General features: G+C 43.7%; 1 protein-coding gene across 3 annotated transcripts in view; it reads left to right on the top strand.

Annotated features, from left to right (window-relative positions):
- Nucleotides 1-16388, top strand: part of DOCK10 (dedicator of cytokinesis 10) — a 219449-nt gene that overhangs the window by 15861 nt on the left and 187200 nt on the right. For 2 of the 3 annotated variants that reach the window (XM_079975822.1, XM_079975821.1), the window contains exon 1: nucleotides 13580-13814. In XM_079975822.1, coding sequence (XP_079831948.1) covers nucleotides 13689-13814 — 126 coding nt within the window. In that variant the 5' untranslated portion in view covers nucleotides 13580-13688. Of the gene's footprint in view, nucleotides 1-11384; nucleotides 11476-13579; nucleotides 13815-16388 lie in introns of those variants that run through there. The other variant, XM_079975815.1, reaches the window with a different exon arrangement.

Raw genomic sequence — 16388 nt, 5'->3', positions numbered from 1 at the left:
GGTACCATTACCTTTATAGCTGAGCCCTTAATCTCAGGGTTGTGGGTTTGAGCCCCACATTGGGTGAAAGATTCCTGCATTGCAGGAGATTGGACTAGATAATCCTTGTGGTCGCTTCCAGCTCTAGAATTCAGTGATTCTGTGATTTTTTTCCAGCATTCAGCTTAATCGAATGGCTCTGAGTTCTGTTATTATGAGAAAAACTCCTCTCTATCTGTTTTCTTCAAAGAGAAAGGTGTGGGTTTCCCCCAAATAGCTCTTATTGCAATTAGATAGCAACCATGAATTCACAATTTCAGACCAACAGCTGCAGCATGGGTAGACTATACACAACATTTTCTAGCCAGTACTTTATACAGCTGCGTTTGAATGTTAGCGCTGATTCATGGAAGGTTTCTTCAAAGAATGCTGGGAGTTGTAGTTTGTTAGTTATTTCAGCAATGGAACGGTGAACGGTGTCCCTGGGGAGGTTGTGGGCTCTCCATCCTTGGAGGTTTTGAAGTAGAGGTTGGATGGCCATCTGTCATGGATATTTTAGCTGAGATTTCTGAATTGCAGGGGGTTGGACTAAATGACCCTTGGGGTCCCTTCCAAATCTACAATTCTATGATTCTATGATTTTTCACATGTATGGCCATCACTTGATGCTTCATCTGAACAAAACTGAACATATGAAAGACCTCAATGGTGGGGGGAAATACTGTATCTGATAAGACAAAGTAGTTTGAAATTCATGAATGGTAACTGATCAGCTAAGGCCACTATTTCACTCATTAAAATTTCTTTCAGGGCTATGGCCATCATAAAAATCCATATGTAAGCTTACCCTTATTTAAACAGAAAAATATGATTAAGGAATCTCCAGATAATTGCAGTAATCAATAGCAAACATCACAGGTGGGTTGTTGTTTTTGCCAAAAAGGTTGAATGGATTATTGTTATGACTTGAGTGCATACATGGAAAGCTATATCTTTTAATTGTCAAAAGGAATTATACATGAAACAAGTCAACTGAACTGAAATAGATTTTATTTCTTTATGAGACAGTGGTGATTGTACATGAGCAAAGTTTCCTAATGAATAGTCCAGCACATTCTCTCTCTCTCTCTCTCTCTCTCTCTCTCTCTCTCTCTCTCTCTCTCGTGTGTCTGTGTCTGTGTCTGTGTCTGTGTGTCTGTGTGTGTTGTTTTGTATTATAAAACCATTCATCGAATTAGCCACTAGAGGGAGGCAGGAATACATAAATTCACAGACAGTTCCAGAGCTGGTAAAGGAGGCTATTCACACGACAAAGATTTGTTCAGTTTGAAAATATTGTGAATAGCAATCAGAGGGGGAGATTAAATACTTTGGTGTATTGTACAGGGGAGAAGTGATATTTTGCATAAATGTTTTTTGATAAAAGATGCCTTGATAAGTTTTTTTCAAGCCAATAAATATGCGAAAAGTTGAAGGTTCGATCTTTATGTCCCATAATTAGCAAACATAAAAATATAGAGAAACTAAAACATCTATCACATGAAGAGAGTCAATTAACTATTTTGCTCTTAAAGAATAAGGATGTCAAGAGAGGAGCATGGGAAGCTGCCTTAAACAGAGTCAGATATCTAGCCCAATATTGTCAGTGCTGATTTGGCAGCATCTCTCCAGGGTTTCAGGGACGCAGGTGGCGCTGTGGGTTAAAGCCTCAGCGCCTAGGACTTGCCGATCGAAAGGTCGGCGGTTCGAATCCCTGCGGCGGGGTGCGCTCCCGCTGCTCGGTCCCAGCGCCTGCCAACCTAGCAGTTCGAAAGCACCTCCGGGTGCAAGTAGATAAATAGGGACCGCTTACCGGCGGGAAGGTAAACGGCGTTTCCGTGTGCGGCTCTGGCTCGGGCCAGAGCAGCGATGTCACGCTGGCCACGTGACCCGGAAGTGTCTCCAGACAGCGCTGGCCCCTGGCCTCTTAAGTGAGATGGGCGCACAACCCCAGAGTCTGTCAAGACTGGCCCGTACGGGCAGGGGTACCTTTACCTTTACCTTTACCTCCAGGGTTTCAGGATGGAATCTTTCCCAGTCCTTCGTAAAGAGGTGAGGGATTGAACTGGGGTCTTTTACAACGGAAATGATGTGCTCCACCACTGAGCAATTTGTTTTGCTTCATGGAGCCTTGTCAGCTGTGAAAACAAACAAATTTTCAAAAGCTTGTATCTTTGCTGCAACATATATGTTTGCCTGGGAAACTCTGTCTTGTACATTGGACTGGCAAGGACTTTGAAAATATGTTACAGAGCAAGGGAATTGGCAATCAGGGTTATTTAAAACAAAATTAGATATCGCCCAGCATTGTTTGAAAACAGCCACAATAGATTTAAGTTGAATGTGTATGTGGTAGAACATCCTCAGATGCATTCTGTGTTGTGGGTCTGCTCCATCTCCAGACCATACTCTTTATCATTTCATGTTCCAGCCCTTCCCTTCCCTTCGTTGTTTCACACAGGAGATATTAGTGTCAGGGACACTAGCAGTTTATGGAGCTCCTCTTTCGCTCTCCTCTTTGGGCAATGGATGGCAAAAGAGATGTCCTGGAAGCCCTAACATTACTGGATTGAAATGTCCAAGCCGTTGATGCTTGTCAATATAGCCAAACAATTTGACTATGTACACTCTCTTGTTTACTCTGCATCTAATGCGTCCTGCCGCTGGTTTGAAAAGCAGTGCACACACAAATTAGCCACAATCCATATCTATCCTCTTATCAAATACAGTGGTACCTCAGGTTACATACACTTCAGGTTACAGACTCCGCTAACCCAGAAATAGTACCTCGGGTTAAGAACTTTGCTTCAGGATGAGAACAGAAATTGTGCGACGGCAGCAGGAGGCCTCATTAGCTAAAGTGGTGCTTCAGGTTAAGAACAGTTTCAGGTTAAGAACAGACCTCCTGAACGAATTAAGTATGTAACCAGAGGTACTGTACTCCTTTTTGATGCATTTCCCACAAAAACAGCTTTGATCTACATTGAAGGGGGGGGTGACCTAGCTGTATTTTAAGTTAGCAAGGAGCCTTAGGGTGGATCTACACACGGGGTGGGGTGTGGGGAGACGCTATAAATAAGTCAGGGAAAAAATGCTATTTAAAATATATTCCAAAAAATATTTTTCTCTCCACCGCCATCTGGTGTTGCATGTTTATAACACATTCAAAGCACTGGGTTGTTTTTTCACTAATGTAGCTGAGTCCTTAGTCTCTGCAATGTGGGGGTGAGGGAGGCAGTAGGTCAGCAACAATCCCCACCCCCCCGCAGCAACTGCTACCTTAGAAACCTTTTAGAAAGGTCCAGTCATTACTTTGTGGCACGTAGCCTGGCAACTCTGATCATTTGAGTTAATCAGTCTGCAAATATTTCTAGTTCTTACAAAGGCACTGGGGTGGGTGGGATGCTTCACCGTTACAGTGGGAACGAGCTGGAGGTCTGGCACAAACAGCTGTTTATGCAAAGAGGGGTTATTTATAGATTAGAAAACAAATTAAGGAATCCGGAGGGATTTGGAAGGCATGATTGAATTGAATCGGAAGGAAATAGCTGATTATAAGATTCTAGTTTGTGAGAAGAGGCTTAAAATGCATGGACATTGGTGTTGCCGAAAGATTGTTCTGCCTCTACCCTAAACCTTAGATAAACTGTATGTGACAGCAGAAGTTTTCTGTGTTTTCAGCACAGAAGTGTCCCAGTGACACAGAAGTATAGCAACATCTTCTGCTATCCTCGTTGCTTTCCCTGTTCCCAAGTGGTTCTTGCCTAGCTGTGGTCATAGCTAGTTTACAGGAGAGAATTGGTTAGTGAGAGAAATTGCTGGAGGGGAGGCATGGGCAGAGTTCTTGACTTTCATCACCTCCAGAACGTCCCTTTTGGTTCTTAAAAACAAAACTTGCTCTCTTTATGTGACTGGTTCAGCTGCATGCTAAACACACTATCGGTAGTAGCTAATGTGTTGAAATTTTTATTTTTTTTTATTTTGCCATTCTACATCAGTAACTGAGAAAATGAATTTTCATTGGAAATGATCTAAGGGGAGTTAAAATGTTGGTGAAATTCTCATGAGTGAGGTGCTACACTTACTGTACTTTTGTGGTGGCGAAGAGGTGTCTGTGAATGTCCTTTATTTAATCCTACAAATCATCTCACCAGTGGAATGCACTCTGTAGTCATCCCAGGTGCCAGCTATCCAGTTAAAGCCCAGGGGTGTTTCTGAGTGTATTTTCTTTCAACCTGCAAATCATCTCACCAGTGGTCTGCACTTAGCAGCCTCCCCTGGTGCCTGCTCCTCAATTAAAGCGCAGGGGAGGACAACAGGAGGCAACTCCTCTCATGCAGTTCTTTCAGACCTTTCCAAACAGGCAACTGGGGAGGCTGCAGAACACTGGAGAAATGCTTGATGGAAAGAAAAGCATACCACCTTTGGCCACCTTGCAGCAATAAGGTAAGCTCACAAATCTACACCCACAAAATCCCCAGTGCTATGAAAATGTGGCAGAAAAAGAAAATTTTGTGGAATTATTAGATAGGGCTGTGATAAAATCTATCTGTGGCCAGTGAGGTGGTTCACTAAGCAAACCCACCAGCAGCCACAGTATGACAACAGATCAGGAAAGGAGAGTTTTTTTGCCTGTACTGGGGAGGTGCTGGTGGAAGCACTGCAGAATGCATATTTCTTTTAGCTGCTCATCCAGGACTCATGGAGGTTTCCATGCAATTGCCAACCCTGGAAGATCAGAAATTGTGCAGGATGCCTCCATGAGTACAGGAGGTCCCCTGATTCAGAAGTTTGCTCTCCACTTTTTCAATATGATGGGGAAAGTGATGGGGTCGGTGGAGAAGTTCATTGTGCTTGTCCTTGTTCGTGAGTTAGTTTTACACATGACTGGAACATCTAGTAAAGGCTTTAGAAGGCTTCCAACTAAGTCATTGCATGGGTGTGCCAACTTCCGTGACTTTAAGGGAATTTCCCCTCCCTCTCCTTCCTTCCTCCATATACTCCCCAGATCTGCTCTTGAGGTTCCCCAAACCCTCTAGAAAAGATGGGGTCAATGGGAGGGGGTTAAATAGGAGAGGGGAATGTCAGTGCTTATGGAACTTGTTCTGCTTGCAGAGTGATTATGTTAGATACAGCCCTGTCTCTTCACATGATTGTCATTGAAGGAATGCCTGCTATCTTTTGAAGTGCATGATCCTGCTTTAGTTGTTGCAGCACAAACCTCAGGGGAACAACTTGGATGCAAAAAAAATCAAAGTTTTATTAATCCCAATGGACCGTTTTTTCTGTAGCTGTATTTTTTTATAGCTACATCCACGTTTCTCAGAAAGGGCTGTAGCTCAGTGGTACAGCAACTGCTGAAAGTCTCAGGTATCTCCTGGTAGGGCTGGGAATATTGCCTGCCTGAAACCCTGGAGATCTACTGTCAGTCAATGTAGATGGACTAATGGTCTGACTTGGTGTACTGCATTTTGAATGGCCGTATTTATAATATCTTATTAATGCACCAAGGAGCTGTATCAGATGCTGTGTTTGTTAAGTGTAGAACTGTTTGCTCCTGCAGGCAATACTATGGCACCTTCTTGTGTTTTTAGATTTCCATCTCATAATTCTCTCCTGCCTGTCAAAATAATATAAAATAACTGGGGAGTCGGGAGAAGGGCAACCCTCCGATGGATAAGTCTATTCATCTGAGAACAACTCATTTGCTAGCATTATTAAAATATCTGTAGGTGCCCCGCATCTTTATTCTGGATCATATCACATCTACCAAAGGCTTAAGGATCTCATGTGTGATGCAAAGGAGCAGTTTCTGATTTTGCTACCCTGTGTAATCCACTCGCTCTGTCTGCCTCATTAATTTGCTTCATGTGAGCCAGCAAGCAGAGTTTGACCTCAAGCTGACTCTCAGTGCAAAGTGGTTAAAAGGTTGGTTATAAAGCATAAATGTTCATGGTAAAGAATAAAGAGGGGAAAGTGGCTCCTTAATGTTTGCACGTATTTTCCTGTTTCAAGAAGAATCAATATCCTTCCATTTTTGGAATAACCACAAGCCACAGATTGCTGTATGCAAACCACAACTGGTTTTGCCAAAGCAATACAGATATTAGCTCTGATAATTTATATTGGTCCAGGGACATAATAGACCCAAGATGAATGAATCAATTTTCTTTCTGCCTGCCTGTCTGTCTTCAGATTTTTAAACCTCACATGTGTTACAAAAGATTGTGTCCTCTTTGAATAATGTGCAGTACTTAAATTCTTCCCATGGAAGCAAGCATGTTTTTGTTTGTGAAAAGAATGCTGAATTTAAGTTAATATATGCATAAGGAGAATGTCTGTAATTACATGTGGTCTTAAATACCAATGAATATTATTTTAAAGGAGCTCTTCCTTAGATCTGATGAAATAAAGGATTTTGAAGAATCCAAGACTATTTTTTTGAAAAACCTAAGACTATTCTTTTTTCATATAGTTGCTATTAAGGGCTTTCTACCCATTTCTTTTATACATATGTTTGAAACAGATTTTTAGTCAGAAAATAGCACACAGTTTACTTATCAAACCTTTACTATTAGCTGTGGCAAGTGATTGTACAATAGAGTTCTAGAGAGAATTTCCATATTTTTCCGTCTATAAGATGTCTATTTTTGGGGACTCCAATTTAAGAAAATGGGAGGGAGATTATCCATGTATAAGACACCCCCAAATTTTGGACATTATTTTTTAGAGAAAAAAAACTAGTCTTATTCATGGAAAAATATGGTATATAGTAAAGGAGGGTGACTTTGGCAAAAAAAAAAATCTTACATACATTTTCTGCATACATTCTTAACCTGTAGTTCAGGCCCCAAATATATGCGGCATGCACTTGCATGCATCTTTCCCCTGCATTAAAAAAGCAGGCTAAAAATGCTGTCAGTTTGAGAAGAATGACAGGAGGAACAAAGAGGATACTACTTCACCCTTTCCCCATATTATCTTCCCCATATCCACTGTGAGCAGTGTAGTGGGTTAGAGGAAAAATTCAGGATAATAATGATTGAAAGGAAGAAAATGGTTACCTCCCTGCTCACCACTTCCACTCATACATTTAAGGCTATTTTTGGTTTGTTGGTTTGTTGGTTTGTTTAACTTCCCAGTACTCACCATACTCCATAAATCTTTCCATCCATAAAACATTTCATTATAATGCTGTGTGAAGTTTCAGTCTCGGTCAAACTGACAAGTTTCACATCTCCCACACACAAGCTGAACTGCAAACATTCTGAAACATCTATATTCCCTGAACAGTTGGAGTATTTGTGAACATTCCATGCAATTGCATCATCTCAGCCAATCAGTGGCAGAGGCATTGCAGACACAATACAACATAAATCATCTGACCATGTATAAAACATCCTCCTCCCTAGCCCATTGCCTAAATTTGAAACAGCCTTTTCCCAGGCCAGGGCAGAACAACAAATCCAGTATATGATGTGTCTCATCTGTTGGATCTGGGAAGGCAATATGGTTGTCATGGCAGCTATGAAGTCCTGAACACACCTTTCAAATGTCCCTGTTGCATAGATTTTTAAGTCCCAAAATGCAATTATGTTGTACTCAATACGAGATGAAGCCAGAAACCATCTCTGAGGTGGCTGGTCTGTGAAAGAATAATAATTCTATGCTAGATTCTCAGCATGAGCTACAGACAGTGGAAACTGATGGTGGTCTGCTCCAGGAGAGCAGGAATATATTGTTCAATTGCTTCACTCTGAAAGAAGTGAGAACAGCATCACCCAGCAAGAAACATATTGAAAAGGCAGATCACAGATGGTATAATCTGGAACATCACAAACCAACATGTTGTTTGTGTTCTGTCTATACCACAGAGTGATGCATAACCTTAGAGTGATAATTCTAATATTAAAACCCTCCAGAACAATCTTTCAGGAGAAAGAGAAAAAAAGAGAGAAACCCCATTGGTTCTTCTAGAAGGAACAGTTATTTCAATTGCTCCTAGGAAAAAAAGTTTAAGCAGAATTTTATTTTTTCATCATCGTTACATAGGAGGAGTATTTTGCAGTTCAGCTTTTCATGAAAAGGATCCCATCAACTCCTCCAAAAAATATGGGTCATGGAAAGGAGAAGGAAAGTATCTCCAAAAAGAAAAAGGGTGATATGTTTTCTATCAATGTTTGTCATTACTTTGGGCTAGAAATGGTGGTTTTTCTAGTATTCAAAGCAAGTCTAAACATGGGTCATCATCGCCTTAAAGATAACTAAACTTATCTAGGAAGAGATGTATACTGAAGTCTGTATATGCTGTGCATTCCATAAAGGAAAAACCAGCATAGGAATAGGCTCTGGTTCAAGCATAGGCAAACTCTGGCCCTCCAGATGTTCAGGACTACAATTCCCATCACCCCTAGCTAACAGGACCAGTGGTCATGGGTGATGGGAATTGTAGTCCCAAACATCTGGAGCAGGGGTCAGCAAATTTTTTCAGCAGGGAGCCGGTCCACTGCCCCTCAGACCTTGTGGGGGACCGGACTATGTATATTTTTTTGGGGGGGGGATGAACAAATTCCTATGCCCCACAAAATACCCAGAGATGCATTTTAAATAAAAGCACACATTCTACTCATGTAGAAACACACTGATTTCCGGACTGTCCGCAGGCCGGATTTAGAAGGCGATTGGGCTGGATCCGGCCCCCAGGCCTTAGTTTGCCTACCCATGATCTGGAGGGCCGGAGTTTGCCTATGCCTGCTCTAAAAAGGTAAAGGTAAAGGACCCCTAACAGTTAAGTCCAGCCACAGCCTGCTCTAGTTGATGACAAAACAAGAACTCAGAGCAATTCCTGACAAGCAACCCCTGTTTCATAACAAAACAAATGATGACAACAAAAATAAGTTAAAGATGTGTGGTAAGGAGGGCAAACTTCAGTTTCTTTACATTCCCATCTTGAATGCTCTGTTTTTGACTAACAAAACAAGATGAGAATGTAGAGCAACTGAACTTCCCCCATGTACTTTTGTAATGAAATCAAACTGTTTCCGACTTTGTGACTAACTGGAAAACTGTCAACTTCATTCCCCAAATGGTAAAATTATTCATTTGGATGAACTCCTCCAGCTGCCAACCCAACACTTTTGTGACACCCACAGACAGGGCAAGAAGGGAATAGCTGCCTCTTGTTTTTCCTACCAGCATGTAGTCATCACAATTTGTAACCATTTGACAGGCAGGAATTTGTCAATACCCATTTTAAATCCAACACAATTTGATTCAAATTATCTTATTGGTACACCACACACTAGTTGTTGTTGTTGTTTAGTCGTTTAGTTGTGTCCGACTCTTCGTGACCTCACACACTAGTGGGATAGACTAATACAGTGGTACCTCGGGTTACATACGCTTCATGTTACAGACTCAGCTAACCCAGAAATAGTACCTCGGGTTAAGAACTTCACTTCAGGATGAGAACAGAAATTGTGCTCCAGCAGCGCAACGGCAGCAGGAGGCCCCATTAGCTAAAGTGGTGCTTCAGGTTAAGAACAGTTTCAGGTTAAGAATGGACCTCTGGAACGAATTAAGTACTTAACCCGAGGTAGCACTGTATGGGCATAGGTATACAGGCAACTCCCGTTTTGCATGAGTTCAAAGAACATATGGCTGTGCATGCACAGATGGTTTTGGACCCAGAAGAGGGTGTGAAAGGGGTGGAATGGGGCCAGCTTATTCATGCTCTGCCAGCACACACAGCAACCCAGAATATAACCCCTGCACAATACAGGGGTTGCCTGTTCTAACATTGTTACTATCCCATTTGGTGCGTGGATTCCGACAATTATTATTATTTTGCCTCGTGTCGGAGTCACTTGATAGTATCAATGCCTGTAAATACTGGTCAGCTATCACATTTTCATTTTATAATAATATTTATTAAATTTTGTATAACCAATAAAAAACATACATAATAACATAATATTTTCCATTATCCAGATTTCATTCTCAACTTTGGACTTCCTCACATCTCTTGTTCCTGCTTTCTAAACATAAGTTTTACCAGCAAATTATTAACTTGATTTAATTCATATTATATAATTTTCCAATATTTAATATCTCAAATTTTGGGATTTAAAATACACTTATTGAAGCTTACTCATAAAATATTACTTATCCCAGATTTATCTTTTCATCTTCCAGTTGAATTTAAATTTATATTCTTTATAGCTAGTTTGTTGAAGCCATGTTTTTGCTAATCTTACATCTTTCTTAACAATCATACAATTTACAATATTTTTGTAGATAGTCCTTGAATTTCTTCCAGTCTTCCTCCACCAGTTCTTCTCCCAGGTCTCGGATTCTGCCCGTCATCTCCGCCAATTCCATATAGTCTATCAGTTGCATCTGCCATTCTTCCAGTGTGGGTAATTCTTGAGTTTTCCAGCTTTTAGCGATGAGTATCCTTGCTGCTGTTGTAGCGTACATAAAAAAGGTTCGATCCTTCTTTTGCACACTCTGACCAACAATGCCCAAGAGAAAGGCCTCTGGTTTCTTAGGGAAGGTATACTTAAATACCTTTTTCAATTCATTGTAAATCATTTCCCAGAAAACCTTCACTCTAGGGCAAGTCCACCAGAGGTGAAAGAATGTTCCTTCAGCTTGTTTACACTTCCAACATTTATTATCAGACACATGGTATATCTTTGCAAGCTTGACTGGGGTCATGTACCACCAGCTATCACATTTTCAGTCTGCATGTAAGAAATATACTCCTAAAGTTCTGGTCCTTGTATCTGGGAGAAATGTCAAGGAACACATATTAACATCTCAATGGCAATGGCTTTTCCTTCACATGTACATACTACCCTGATTCCACCACATTCACTAGATAATCCAAGCAACATAGGGAGCAGCCTCAGAGAGCCCTGAGGCTCACTGCTCTGTGCCCAGACACTGCCTTTTAAAATTAATGCAAACTAAGCTAGAATAGCTGGAGAGAGTCCTGCAATAAGCTGATGCTGATTTTAAATTTCAAAGTCTTGGCATTCAATAACATAGCCCTTGGGCAACTAAACCTGTGTTTTCCATCTCTTGACTTTCCTAAGTGCCCAAAGCAGAAGAGATTATGCATTCGTGTTCTAGCTTCAGACAGGCACCTTGCTGTCATTCAAGCAGAGGTGGGTGTGACAAACAAGGCAGCCACAATGGCACGCATTCCTTTCTTTCCTGAATTCCTCAAGCCTATATAAAAATTCCAGTTAAGTGAGAGAAGAGAATGCCACCCAAAAATCTCATTTCTGCCTTTAGTTTCCTTGGTTATGAATTGAGCGCACAAGCACTAGTGGAATAAGTTGCTGTTTCCTCTCTTCTAGATGGATGCATGCCATTGATGAAATGGAAGAAAAGGACAGATGTTTGCTGCTGCTGCTGCAGAATTTGTTCCATGCTGCCACCAGATTTCAGGTTTGGATTACCTTTTCATAAATATGAGATATATGAAGAGGGTTCGCTCAACATGGTTGTAAAAATGACCAGAAAACCACAGAAATTTAACTAAAATGATGTGACATGACTTCCTGGACGTGCTATTTATATATTTATTCAAAATTATACCACTTTACCAAATACCCTGGGCAGAAATTCATTTGGAGGGTGGTGGAAGAAAATATTTAAGTTCATATGTTACCAGTTGTGGTGTGGTAACACTCATTCTGCTCCACTCATGATTGAAGGAAGTGATCATGGGGTGGTGTTGCTGTTAAGTCTCAAGACAAGATTACCAGCTTCCAGTGGGAAGTAACCATGCTGTCAACTCTGCCCATGATACCCACTTCCTGAAATGTTTTTTGAACTGTGTAAAAGCAGCCACACTGCAGTGTGGGTAACACAGGATCTGAGCCTTTTTTGCAGCCATTGTTTGTAGAACCGGATGACTGGCAGAATCACTTATCTGCATTAAGTGTGTGAGGATCATTGCATCACTGTATCTGATGATGCTGACCTAGGAGTAATAATAATATAATAATAGTTTATTATTTATACCTAGCCCATCCTATGAGGGCCTGTGGCTTGATTAATGCCTTCTGTCCCCGTATGGGACAGCTGCATATTCCTGCACTGCAGGGGGTTGGGGTTTGGACTAGATGACTACTTTTAAAAGACATCTGAAGGCAGCCCTGTATCCAGAAGTTTTTGAAGTTTGACATTTTATTGTGTTTTCATGTTTTGTTGGAATCTGCCCAGAGTGGCTGGGGAAACCTGACCAGATGGGCGGGGTATAAATAATAAAATGATGATGATCCTTAGCAGGGCTGGATTTAGGTTTGATAAGCCCTAAGTTACTGAAGGTAATGGGGCCCTTTATATGTCCAGCTGTCCTTTGTCAGCAACAAATTGTTGCTGTTTTTTGTGTTGAATATATGCTATATGGTAAGTTGTGGACTTAATATGTATCTAAAGCCATTTGCACATAACAAAATACATATTTTATCTAAGTAATTGTTGAAAAGTCCATGCAGAATGCAAACCCAAGCAGAATGTAGGCACCCTATATATAGAAATGAGCAAACCAGTGATGTTTTAGGGAGCAGGCTAGCAGGCGGGGCCCATTACTTACATCATAGGAGCCTACACAACACAAACACTGTTGCTATTTGTAGGTTTTATTTTTTTGTTTTTTATCTTATATTTTGGAAATGTACATCCAGGGGTTTTTTCCCCCTTTAATTTTTTTGGGGCCCCCAAGGGAGTGGGGCCTTAAGCTATAGCTTGTTTAGCTTATACGCAAATCCGACACTGATCCTCAGGGTCTTTACCAACGGTACAGTTCTGGCATGCAGGGGTGCCAACTTGAATTAGATGGGGGGGGGCAAGTAAGCTCCGCCCCTCATAATTGAACACAAGATGCAACCTGTGCACACAGCATCTGAACGGCAGTGCCCATCGACTTGGGGGCAGCGGCCCCCTTAAATATTTTGATGGGGGGGCATAGCTGTCAACTTTTCCCTTTTCTTGCGAGGAATCCTATTCGGAATACGGGGATTTCCCTTTAAAAAGGGAAACGTTGACAGCTGGGGGGGAGGGCGCCACGAAGGCCCCTCGGCCCCTCAGCTCCTATGCCAACATGTGGGTTATTTCACAGGTAGCAAGGCAGCCCTGCGGAGTGTGGGGCCTCCCTCCTGCTTATTCTAGGGGGCATTTGCCCCGAGGCCCCGAGGCCCCCGCTGTTTCCAGTGGCGAAGTAGGAGCCCTGACAGCCTCGGCCTGTTGCGGGGAGCGGCGAGGAGGCGCTGACTAGACCCCGCTCAGGCCAAGGCAGCCGTGTGACAGAGAGAGAGAGCGAGCGAGGCGGCTGGGCAGCTGGCGGGGAAGCTTTCCCGCCGGTCGTTCTGCAGAGTTGCCAACTTGGGCGCCTCCGTCTCCGCTCCGATGCCTCGCCTCGCGACGCTCCCCCCCCCCTCAAAAAAAGGAATAAAGCGCCGCGGAGGTGAATGGGGGGGGGGGGAGCGCGCGTATCACGCCTTCGAGCTGCAGAGGGGGAAAAGCGAGAAGAAGCAAGCAAGCAAGCCCCGAGTTCCGCTTCCTGAACGCGGCTGAGAGGCGGGAGTGCTGCCAGTCTGCGCCGCCGCCGCCACCACCGCCGCCGGACTTTTCCTGCCAGCCGCTCTGACCCCCTCATGGCTGTGGAGAAAACGCGGAGATTCACCCGGAGCCTGCTACGACCCAGCTTGGCGTCCGAGCACCGCCAGAGCGCAGCCGCCGCCGTCGCCAGCGTCGCCAGCCGCTGCCGGCTCCAGCTGAGGGTGAGTTCAGTTCGCCTCTTCTGGAGAGCGCGGGAAAGGCGCGAAGAAGCGTCCTCCCGTCTCCCCCTCCGGGCGCCGCCAATGAACTCGCGCTGTCCCATCTCGCGCGCTGGCATCCCTTGGCAGGGCGCGCGTACCATGTGGCTTGGAAGGGGGGGACGTGGAAGCAGCGGCGCAAAGTGGGGGAGACGGAGGGAGCCCTAGCGGGGCTCGCGGGGAGTCCCCGGCGTTTACTGTCGCGACGAGGCGCGTCTGTCTTGGATCGGAAGGCCGTTGTTTCGTTGTGTCCCCTTCAATAGTATTGAGACTTGGCCATGTGTATAGCGCTGTCGAGCGTTCAGAGCGCCTCCCGTTCGTTCTTTCAAACTTCTAAGCAAACTTGAATCTGGGATAGCTCAGCCGTAGAGCATGATACTGTTAATCTCAAGGTCGTGGGTTCGAGTCCCATGGGCGGTGGGGGAGGGGCAAAAGATTCCTGCATTGCAGGGGTTGGACTAGATGTCCTTTTGGACCCCTCCCAACTTTACAATTCTATGATTCTATAAGGGAAATCAGGGGACGCAGGTGGCGCTGTGGGTTAAAGCCTCAGCGCCTAGGACTTGCCGATCGAAAGGTCGGCGGTTCGAATCCCTGCGGCGGGGTGCGCTCCCGCTGCTCGGTCCCAGCACCTGCCAACCTAGCAGTTCGAAAGCACCTCCGGGTGCAAGTAGATAAATAGGGACCAGCGGGAAGGTAAACGGCGTTTCCGTGTGCGGCTCTGGCTCGCCAGAGCAGCGATGTCACGCTGGCCACGTGACCCGGAAGTGTCTCCGGACAGCGCTGGCCCCTGGCCTCTTAAGTGAGATGGGCGCACAACCCCAGAGTCTGTCAAGACTGGCCCGTACGGGCAGGGGTACCTTTACCTTTACCTTTTTATAAGGGAAATCGGTATTTTCCCACCCACCCCTTTCATATTGGAGATGGGAACAGGGGAGAAACGCAGGGCTGAAGCTTTCAGACTTGAGGTTAGCCGAAAAAGTGGCACGCAACAGCGTCCGATGCATGTCTATTGGGGTTTGACGCTGGGATTTTACTCTCAGGGAGATGCGGCTGGGATTGCAGCCTTCCTTCCTAAATTCCCCACAGAAGAAAGATTCAAAGCAAGGGCTTCCTGCTCGAACAGCTCTCTTGCTGAGTAATACTATGCATGTGTGATCAGAAGCAAATCTGCACCCTTAGGCATGGTGTTATAGCAGCTCTTTAATTAATAAGATTGTGGCAAAGGTCTTTCATACGGCATGTTCTGGTGTGTTGCATAGGACCAGCATTCGAAACTCCCAGCGTTTTGGGATTTCTGAGCTCTGGGCGCAGTACTGCCCATAAGATTTCAGACTGAAACTGCCACTGCTGGAAGGATAGGAGGACGTTTTTCTGCCCCCCCCCCCACTTCCAGCCACTTGTTGAGACTGGAAAAGGGATCCTCATAAGAATATTAGTGGGGTGGGCGGGGGAAGTGTGGCTTTGTTTTTTGCAGTCTTAAGATGAGGACTAGACCATGTGAAAAATGAACATAAGATTCATTCATTTTCAGCTTTGTATTCTTATTATTAAAAAAAGCCAGCCTAGACACTCCATTGCGGTGCCCATAGCCTAGGTTTAAGGTGCCATTTAGCTCCTAGCTTTCACATCTCAAAAACACTGCATAAGGCACACTTGGCAAATCCACACCGTGATCAACTCCTGCTCGGAAACCACTGTCCCCACTGTGGAAGGACATGTGGTTCCAGAATTGTTAAAACTGTGTTTAAGGAAGACAATCTTACTCAGCTACAAGTGACCGCCAAAGAAGAAAGAAGAAGATATGACATCTGTCTCTTTGTGGCTATCTATGCCTATGTTGTTCCTGCTGGACATTGGTGCTTTCAAATAGTAACAACTTCCTGCTGGGTTAGTTTGTTGCAGCTAAAACAGCCAAAGAGGCCTGTAGCTGCTTAAAGCATAACAAAATATATTGTGATACATAATAAATTTATGCCATTAGCATCCCTATACCAGAGTCCAATTTATCATGAAGTGGACTAGTCCATGAAACTGTATTTCATTATGAATTTGTTTGCAGGTTTCTTTATTGTTATTACTTTCTAACAGAGATCCCATTCAGCTACCCCTGTTGCACAGAAAGTGTCATGACCTCCATTGTAAGGAGGGTCCCATTGTTTTTACAGGGTTTGGGGGTTGTTACCCACCGGAAAAATCACACAGTTTAATATAGACCACTGAGCTATTGATTCTGACTGTAACACTTGGGGAAAGATCTGATGTGTCCTTGGTCTGCAGTGAGCAAACATTGCCAAATTATTTCCTGTAATTTTTATGGACATGCGGCATACAGGAACACTGGTGCAAACTCTGTGTCTCTTGCATAAGAAGTGGGTGGATGAAGATGTTCCATTCATAAACTGCCTTCATAATGAGTTCATCATCGACTGGCAATGTTTCCCCATGAAAAAATGATGTCTTAACCAGGGACAATTTTGAATGACCAAGCTGCCATGCAACTATGGCAAAAACCTACCTGTTTATTGCCATCTATGG

Source organism: Podarcis cretensis (assembly GCF_951804945.1).
Source record: "Podarcis cretensis genome assembly, chromosome: 5".
Taxonomy (NCBI): Eukaryota; Metazoa; Chordata; class Lepidosauria; order Squamata; family Lacertidae; genus Podarcis; species Podarcis cretensis.
Note: the sequence above shows the minus strand (reverse complement) of the source record. Positions and strands in the feature narration are given on the sequence as shown.